At 42.7% G+C, this 9,859-nt stretch overlaps 1 protein-coding gene across 1 annotated transcript in view; it reads left to right on the top strand.

Annotated features, from left to right (window-relative positions):
- The window catches only part of LOC122552375 (protein Dr1-like), a gene marked incomplete at its 5' end in the record, with an annotated part of 7,992 nt that extends 694 nt beyond the window's left edge, over positions 1 to 7,298 (top strand). The window contains 2 exons of the mRNA XM_043695124.1: positions 1,773 to 1,936; positions 6,746 to 7,298. Of these exons, the coding sequence (XP_043551059.1) occupies positions 1,773 to 1,936; positions 6,746 to 6,883 (302 nt within the window). The remainder of the gene's footprint in view (positions 1 to 1,772; positions 1,937 to 6,745) is intronic.
- Positions 7,299 to 9,859: the final 2,561 nt, after the last annotated feature.

The following is a 9,859-nucleotide window of genomic DNA, read 5'->3' as shown; positions in this document are numbered from 1 at the left end:
CTCTTGAAGATGCCACACATCAAAGTAAACATTAAGGTTAAGGTCCCTGTACCCCTGTTGCGTGGGTGTGAAAGGTCTTGTAGTTTCCATTCATTGAACAGACCTCCCTTGCGTCCTGGTCAGTGTTTATCCTGCAACCAGTGCCTGATGAATGACAGCTGATCTGATTCATTCCAGTTTGTGGGAGCTTGCTGCCCAATGTATTACTATATTTCCTATGTTGCAGCAATGACTACATCTCAAAAGTTTTGTTTTAAAATTCATTCATGGGATGAGGGTGCCAAAGGCTGGGTAACATTTATTTCCCATTCCTCATTGCCCAGGATTCAAATGTCACCATCTTCCATGGTGGGGTGTGAACCCAGGTCCCCCGAACATTACGTGGGTCTCTAGATTAACAGTCCAGTGATAAGTCCAAACAGTTTCAATAGCTGTTAGGTTGAGAGGCCATGCAGTGCAGTCTATAACCAGAATTTTTTTCCCCTCTGTACAGCTGCACAGTAAGGTGTAGAAGACTATTGAAGTATGCCACGTTGATAAACTTAATGCCATAGGGGCAGCAATGACTTAGTGGTATTGTTGCTAGACTGAAAATCCAGTGATTGAGTTCTGGGAACCAGGTTCAAATCCGACCACAAATTTGAATTCAGTTACAGTTAAATCCTAAAACCATATGGTTCACTAATGTCCTTTAGAAAAGGAAACTGCCATTCAACGCCAGCAATGTCATTGACTCTGAAATGGACAAGAAAGCCATTTACTAGAATTCAACCAGTCTCAAAAAATAAATGAAACTGGACAGACACAGACCATCTGGAATCGCCTAAGGCTCAGAAATGATCACAATAAAGCCTGGTGTCCCTGCAAAGTCCTCCTTTCTACCGTCTGGGGTTAGTACTAAAATTGGGAGAGTAATCTCTCAGATTGGTCAAGCAGCAGCCTGACATCATACTCTCGGAATCATACCTTACAAAGTCCCTGACAACACTGTTGACATCCATTCCTTTCCCAGGGGCAGGACAGACCCAGGAAGGCTGATGGCTGTGGTGCACAGTCTACAGGGAGTTGCCCTTGGAGTCCTCAAAACCTGACTCCAAATCCCATGAATTCTCATGGAACCAGGTGGGGAAGGCAGTGCAATTGTGCTAAGGCATAAGAATGATCACAAAAAAGTCCTGTTGTCCCTGCAAAGTTATTCTTGCAAACATTTGGGGTTAATACTAACCTCGGATGATTATGGATAGTATGTACATTCTCCCCGTTTCTGAGTGGGTTTCCTTCCTTAGACTAAGGAGCTAGAAAGATCAGCTTGTGTTCTCAATTCAAGTTGTAATCTGGTGACTCCGTTGACAGTGTGGAAATCGAACGAGGATGGGATCTAACCTGGCTCTACTGCCCTCAAAAAGCTTTGTTGGCACTGTCATAAGTTCTCATAATGGTCACTTGGGCAAGATACTGAAGATAGCTTATACACTTGGAATGACCACAGCTGAAGTGTTTTGGAAAGGCAAAATGCCAAGAGAAAGTGAATGAAATGAATTTGAAATAAAACTGAACACAGCTGGTTCTCTACATGAATATGAATAGATTTTGATATCCAACTGTTGAGTTTAAATCAATACCCAACAAAAGTGTAGAATTAAATCATAAACCCGTCTGTAAATACAAAGATTTTGATATTGGATTTGTCAGGTCTAAATTAATATGCAGCAGAGATCTTTTGCAGAGCCAGGGGAATGTTACAACATGCTTTCTGTTACCTTGTGCAACAGCCTTGGAAAGTCTAGGTTTTGGATCGTACATAACAGAAGTAAAGGAAGTTCTGCGGGAATGCAAGACAGTTGCCTTAGAAAGGAGAAAGGCAAACGCTCGCTTAGAGAACCTTGGCATACCAGAGGAGGAACTGCTACGCCAGCAACAAGAGTTGTTTGCAAAAGTAAGGAAACTTGCTCAATATTTTTGACATGTGTCACTACTTTTCAAGTAAGTTGCCCCCAGTTTTTCAAAATTGGAGCTTATAACCAACTATACCACACTCAGCCCCACTTGCGTTCACCTTATAGGTAGACTGTAAAATCTGAGTTTGACTGTTAATCAATTGTTCTTTATTTCACCTGCCTCGTAACCAAAATTGATACAAGAGGCATTATACAGAATTCATCTAGACTTCTTGCCTTGATTATCACTGAAGGCAAAGTCCATCATTAAGAGACTTTTGAGGAAATATGATGACTTGAAATGCCCCATTTTGTGGAGAGGCTGTGTGTGTGTGTGTGTGTCTCTCTCAACTCCATCATGACTGTTGTCTCATTTTTTTGAAACTACTGGGACAACTGAATGGATTGTCCTGGCTGGATTCATTTTGACATGGTGAAAGAGAAGTACTTAATACAATTACACATCACAGGAATTTAGCTCATCATGCCTGGGCTGGCTCATTGAAATAATTTAGTCCTACTCTTCTGCTCTTATCGTACAGCCCCACAAGTTTCTGTTTTTGAGTGTTTATCTAATTCCCTTTGAAAGTTACCAAAGAATCTGCTTCCAGTACCATTTCAGTCTCTGCATTCCAAATCGAAACTCAGTGCCTTTTAAGAAGAAAATATCTTCCATCACCTCTGGTTCTTTGTTTATTAATTTAACTCTGTGTTCTCTGGTTGGTGACCTCCCTCCGAGTGCCAACAGTTTCTCAGGAATTACTCAAATAAATCTTCTCATAAAGTTGAGCATTAGAACTTTGTGATTCTTCTCTGATTCCTGGAGAACAATGCCAGTTCCCAATCCTTCAAAACATCCAAAATTCCTCATTTTGTTTGAGCTCCTCTACACAAGTGTCAGGGATTTTATTGGGAAGAAAGTTACTCACCAAGAATCTGCATTATACAGCTACGTTAGCTAATATAACATATTGAAGCATTTTAGTGGAGTGTTTAAAGAAAATTTGACATCCAGCCACATGAGGATAAAGTGACCAAAAACTTAGCCAAGAAACATCTTAAAAGAGTTGAATAGAGAGATATTTGTTTAGATATGAGGTGCAAATCCCTGAAGCCGAACAATAGCCTCATTTGTTGAGTTTAAGGTGATTAGACCACCTCTCAATCTTTAGCAGGAACACTCCTCAGTAATGCATAGTATTGTTTGTGTCTCTCCACATGTGGATAAGGTGATTGTACTGGGGCCCCAATGGTAGACTTAGCTTTCTTACCCTCAACTGTTTAGCATGAGCCACTCTTGCCATGATAGTTCATAACCTGCCACTGACAGATTGGATTTATCACAAGCAACTTCGTATTGACCTCTGATGTTTCCCATTTCTCGATGCTAAGGATATTTGCTGTTAGATCTTGCTCAAGAAGGTTGCTTCAAATTGAGCGCTGAGATGGAAGTTGGGCAGTTGCTGGATTGAACAGGCCATCATGGAGTGGATAAATGAGGTGCTGGAGGGGTGATTGCAACCAATATGTGAGTTTTTTTTGTCAGTCAACGTGATTTTCTGTGTTTGGGACTGGGGCAGCTGAAGGCCACCAGTTGGGCAATGAAGTTGGATGTAGAGAAGACCAGAATTGGAGGAGCACAAAGCTATTGGAGAGTTGTGAGACTGGAGGCGTTTCAGAATTGCAATGGAGTGAAACATTTTAAATGACTGCTTACTCACCTGCTTTCTGTTTTGTAAGGCAATGGTTTGCGTTGTGGTGGTTAACTGTATTAAGCATCGCCTAGTGTGGACCAGCAGTCTCTGCCAGCTTTCTCTTGATCAGAGAACGACAGTGAACTGAATGGTGCAAGATTTTCAGGTCAACATAGATGAGCAAGGCAAGGGGTGATAGGTGAATAGTCAAGTTGGAATATCAGCAGTAGGGCTTTGACTTGATGAAGCAGAACAATTTCATACAATTATGGGTACAAGATATTCAGTGCGACTATAAGACATAGGAGCAGAAATTAGGCCATTCAGCCCATCAAGTCTGCTCCGCCATTTAACCATGGTTGACACGTTCCTCAACTCCATTCTCCTGCTTTTTCCCCCTAACCCTTGATCCCCTTGACAATCAAGAACCTATCTATCACCTCCTGGATTAGTCCAGTTTAACAGCAATGACGTAGATGAATTAAAGCAGGGGATGCATTTGGTTAAGATATTGGAAGTGAAAGAAATTAATTTTGATGGAATGAATTTGCCGTCAGAAGTCTATCTTGGAGTCAAATAGGGCCAGGCTGTAAATGGTCTGGTTCAGTCACAGTGACAGGGAGCAGGTGAGAGGCTGTGTATACGGAACAAGAGCCGGAACTTGAATCAAAGTTCATTCCTTTGGTCTCTAGTATTTAGCCAGAGGATATTTCTACCCATCCAGGATTGAATGTCAGATAATCAAGTAAAAATTAAGCAAAGATTATTTCTTCTCAAAACGTGAAATACAAAATTATCAAACTTTAAACACTGCAGCAAGCTCTGAAGTGCACCCAAACAGTGGTATTCTAGATTCTGATTATGGCCATTATCTGTCTACAGTTTCCTTTTAACTCTATTTTTTACTTAGCAGCCAGACTCTCTGGAGTCCACAAGCCGTTATCAATGCGGCAAACTGTTTCTTGCTTCCATATTATTTAGATGACCATATATCTATAGGGTAAGACAACAGTGTGTTTTAAATCACAATAGTAGTGTCAGCTGTGATCCATGGTGCTGGAAATCAGGTCAAACACTTTTCTAAATGATTTTGCAGCTTTTAAAAAAAAAAGTTGCAAAACAAATTTAATTAACTTGTTTCCTTACCGAATTTAGATTGATATGCTACACACCATTTCCCAGATAAGGTTCCTATGTGCAAGGCAGCTTATTGTCGTTAGTTGTTGGGAGGTAGGTGTGAGGGCTGACTACTCACTGCATTTTCCAGCCTTGCTTCCTCCAACTCCACACCTTCCAGCTGGTTTGGTCCAGCCATGTTGAGCAACTTACAGCACAACGCTTTGCACCCCTAGCTGTTGACTTCTTCCTCGGTTGACTGTCAGTTCCTTGAAACAACGTCCAAACATTACAGAAGGCTGGATGCTGAGTGAGCGAGGAGGAGAAATCAGAAAAATGATTGGGGCCACGGGAAGCCAATGGCTTGATCAAAACAAATGGAGGGTTCGAAAACAAAACAAAACTATCAGGCAGGTAAAGTTTGGAAGAAACTCCCAGATTATAGGGTTTAAAAAGAACGTGCTGTACAGATGTAGGCCATTTGGCACAGCTGGTCCATATTGGTATTCATGTTGTATGTAAGTGCCCTCCCATCCTTAACTCCTCTCGGTCATTGTGTCAGCATTTTCTTCCGTTTGCAGGTACCTATCTAGCTTCCCTTCAAAAGTGTTTAATCCAGGATTTAGAACAGGCAAGAAGTGGATGGTGGGGGGCTGCCATGATTAGAGTGGTGCTGGAAATGCACCGTAGGTCAGGCAGCATCCAAGGAGCATGAAAATCCTGATAAAGGACTTTTGCCCGAAAAGTTGATTTTCCTGCTCCTCGAATGATGTCTTACCTGCTGTGCATTTCCAGCACCACTCTAATCTCCAGCATCTGCAGTACCCACCTCTGCCAAGAAGTGAATGATGTCAAAGTAGCAGAGGGTTTAACAAAGATTTAAAGTTGAGGAAGATGGATGTGGTAGGCTTGAGTGAAATCATGAAGGGAGTTGGTTGGAATTTTGTAATTAGTTTCTTGGGGTCAAGAAAATCATGGAATCATTTCAAAGGCAAGAACAAAGCTTGAGTCATGGCATTTTGACAGAATATTACTTTTAAAAACTAGCAAGAAGAGTATTTTGATGGTAAGGCTGAAGGTAATAATAGCACAAAGTAGAAAGTGATTGCCAGCACATAGTTCAGCTCACATAGTTAACACTTCCCAGGAGGACATTAGCAGTGATGAGGAGCTACTGGGTAAACGTGCTGAGAGAATCAGTTGTGCCCCAACTACCAATCGTGCTGGAATTGGAAAACATGCCACAGACCAAGGTTTCAACTTGAGACATTACTGATATGTGTCGTTTCCTGCCCCCTCCCCCCCCCCCCCCCCCCATGTTGAAGTTACTCACTGTAACCAAAATAAGGAGCCCCAAAATCAATCTGCCCCTCTCACTGTCACAGATTTGTACCTGTTGAACAGGTTGAGCTTCTCTGGTATTCTGAATTGTGAAAGTGAGCTGTCACTGTTATGAAAGAATTTCAGTCTGCGTGCTCATCCAGCATTTGCAGATGTCCATCCGCGATTGGGATTTGATACCCTCACCTGTAACTGAGGCAAGAGAGAGTGCTTCACACTGACCCATGGCTGACAACTTGAAGATACGGCACTAGTGAAATTTCATCTTAACACAAGTTAATTGAATGAGAACAGTGACAAGGAATTGAGAGGAATACTCAAATTTAGAGTTGTCCCTAAGGTGAAGATGGAGGCTGCTTTGTAAGTTCTATCTGGAAAGTATTGCCTCCTTGTAGACTGCATACTCTGTCTGTGTAATAAATCACTTAAGTCCCTAAAGTACACATCACAACCAAACTGGATGCATGCTAGAGTGGCAATTTCAATAGGTTTCTCGTCAATGTTATTTGTGTCAAGGAGGGTTGAGTTAAATATGGAGCAAAATCTCTCTCACTCTTCTCCCGCCCCCCCCCCCCCAACACCCAAACAAGATTCCTGTCCCACCCACTAGGGAGATTTGCTTTGAACCCCAGCCTGACTTTCTCCATTTCCCCTCAGGCTCGCCAGCAGCAGGCAGAACTGGCACAGCAAGAATGGTTACAGATGCAACAAGCTGCTCAGCAGGCACAGCTCGCAGCAGCAACCGCCAACAAGGCTGGCTCCTCGCAGGACGAGGAAGAGGAGGAGGACACCTAGAACACAATTCAGGATGTCTCATTCCCCTTCCATCTACCCGTGTCCTGCCATGTTCACAGTGGCAGCGTAGATGGTCATCAGTGGACATCTGCTCATGTCCACAACTGGAGACTGAAGTGCCAGCTGTGGAATTTTAATAGACCAGCCTAAAATGGGAGGAAAAATAACATGGTTTCTCTCTTTGGACTTCAGACTTGCTGGATTTAAAAAGTGACATGGTCTGAGATGGACAATATACAATCAGGATCTTCAGGCCATAACATGGATTTTTATACATGTGAGCTTTTGGTTAATTGGAGTGATGTATTAAACAGATAAATGTTCCTGTTGAACATGTATTTTGTGGGTTTCATTAATGTGTTAGGTAATTGAAGATGAAGTTGCCTTGTTTACAGTAATGAAAAATAAAAGTGAAGTAGACATTCTTTTGTGTCTGTAACACATTTTTGCAGCTTTTCATTAGTGTTTAATTACATTCTATCTTTCCTTTTGTAACAAGAGCATTTCTGAATTGTTTCTTGTGATGCTGAGTCATGCTTGTCCTTAATTTGCTATCTGAAGGGGAGCATTGCTGGCAAGGTTTGCATTTCCTTTGTTGGGTTGATGGGGGATGCTGGATTTCTTTCAGAAAACATTATGGTTTGCTGGGCCCATTAAGAGTTGTGAAGGCTCCCTTCCCTGAAGGAGACTAGGTCTACATTTTGTGCTAATTAGGCAGCATTCAAGGCTACCTGTAACCAAGGGAGAACAGTACCTGTATCTGTGGGTGGGACAGTACCTGTCGACAGTCTCACTTGTAACACTGCACCCTTGATATCGGAAGGATAATGATAGTGGTGGAAATTAAAAATGTTAAGCAGTCTTTACCCCTCATTAAGCGGAACTCAAACACCCAGAGGAAAAGACTTATTTTGTAGCTGGTACAACCTGCTTTTAAGTTCCACTGAAGTACAGCAGAGGAAACTAGCTATTTTAAACGTCATGTCAAAACTATAATTCCATTTCAAATTGTTTTTATGCCTTTTAATTGACTTCTAAATCATTGAATGTTTCAGTAAGCAATGGGAATTAACCGGAAGGCTATAATTAATCCTTGTCAATGTTTTAATTTCCATCTAAGTTTACAGAAATTACAGGGGAGCCGATTTTATTTTTCTTTTGGTTTTTCATTATAAGCAGCAGGTAGCTCCTAAATCTCAGCTGCTAAGAGCAACATTTAGCCCTGCTGTGCTGACCAGACAGTTTCCAGTTGGAATCCCTAGTGCTGAGTTTACTGATTTCTCAAGACAGCTATTGAGAGTTTACTCTTGCTTTCGGAGTATCCCTGCCCCTGTAGGTGCCAGGGAGTTTCTTGCATTCCAACCTTTTCGCTCTGATCAGCCAACACATAGTGCAATGAGCGCCACAAGTGAGGAGTATGGAGAGCGTAAGGCTCCAATTGATAGCCTCTACCCCTGAGGAGGACATGAGAGAACGCCACCACCACATGCAAGTTTCCCTTCAAGCCACCAACTACTCCGCTTGGAACAGGGAAGATCAATAAGGAGCACTTAATGAGCTTGGACACAGTCCTTAGATATTTCTCCCAGGTAGGCATATGCCTTCGAAGAGAACAATGTGTGTTCCAGCCACTTCATGTGACCTACTTGGGCTACAGAGTCAACAAGACAGGGTTACACCTATTGGAAGATAAAGTGATGGTGATCAAAGGTGCCCTCGCTCCCACATCTGTACCAGAGCTTAGGTCTCTCCTTGAGCTGGTTAATTATTACAGAGAGTTCATGCACAATCTGGCCTCTATCCTGGCATCTTTGCATCAATTCAAAAGAGGGTTAGCCTTAGCAATAAGTTAAAAATCACACAACATCAGGTTTAGTCCAACAGATTTAATTGCAACCACTAGCTTTTGGAGTGTCGCTTCTTCATCAGGTGGTTGTGAGCAGTGCTCTGAAAGCTAGTGCTCCCAATTAAACCTGTTGGACTATAACCTGGTGTTGTGTGATTTTTAACTTTGTACACCCCAGTCAAATGCCAGCATCTCTAAATCAAGCCTTGGAATTGGTTGTGTGGTCAAGCCATCACTTTCAAGGATATGAAGAAACAGTTATCATCCTCGAAGGTGTTGGCAAGCTACAATCCCAAGTGAGATTGTGGTATTGACATGCGAGGTTCCCCTGTACTCCACTGGGGTAGTATTAGCTCATGAGTGGCCCAATGGAGAGGAACGCCCAATAATGTATGCATACAGGACTTTGGCTAATGCAGACCATAAGTGCACCCAAATAGAGATGGAGGGTTTGGTTTGTAATCAGGAAGTTCCACCCATACCTTTAGTGGAAGTAAATTTGTAATAACAGGCCACGTACCCCTGCTAGATTTACTTAAAGAGGACAAGGCAGTGCCACCCATAGCTTCAGGCCGCATTTAGCAGTAAGCTGTAACATAAAGTGTGTAGAATTATAAGTTGGAACACCATCCAGGAGTACATGTAGCAAACGCAGATGCCCCACCAGTGGTACTGCCACTGGAAGAGTCCATGATGTTTTAGATTTTCTGCGCACACTTCGGGTTAGAGCTGATGATATCGACTTTGGATACAGAAAGGTCCACTTCTGGCAAAACTGAAACAGCTGGTGGTGGATGGGGGAAACCAAAGGGCCATCACAACAAAAACTGAAACCTTTGTGGACCTGGCAAGACCAGATCAGAGTAGAGGATGGATATTGTTATCAGGAGGAGGAATGACTGTCTCGAGCAAAGGTTGCTGCCAGATATTGGTTGAACTCCGCCAGCATCAACCCGGGACTTCTGAAATGAAGCTGTTGGCGAGAAGGTATGCCTGGTGGCCAGGATTGGATGCAGATGTAGCTGGATTGGAGGGGCAGTGCCCAGAGCGCCAACCAGGACAAAAATTACTGCCAGCAGCTCCCCCACATTAGTGGCAATGGCCAGCTAAACCCTGGACTCGGTACCACC

This window comes from Chiloscyllium plagiosum, chromosome 8 (assembly GCF_004010195.1).
Source record: "Chiloscyllium plagiosum isolate BGI_BamShark_2017 chromosome 8, ASM401019v2, whole genome shotgun sequence".
Lineage (NCBI taxonomy): Eukaryota > Metazoa > Chordata > Chondrichthyes > Orectolobiformes > Hemiscylliidae > Chiloscyllium > Chiloscyllium plagiosum.
This window is presented reverse-complemented; position numbering and strand designations above follow the sequence as displayed.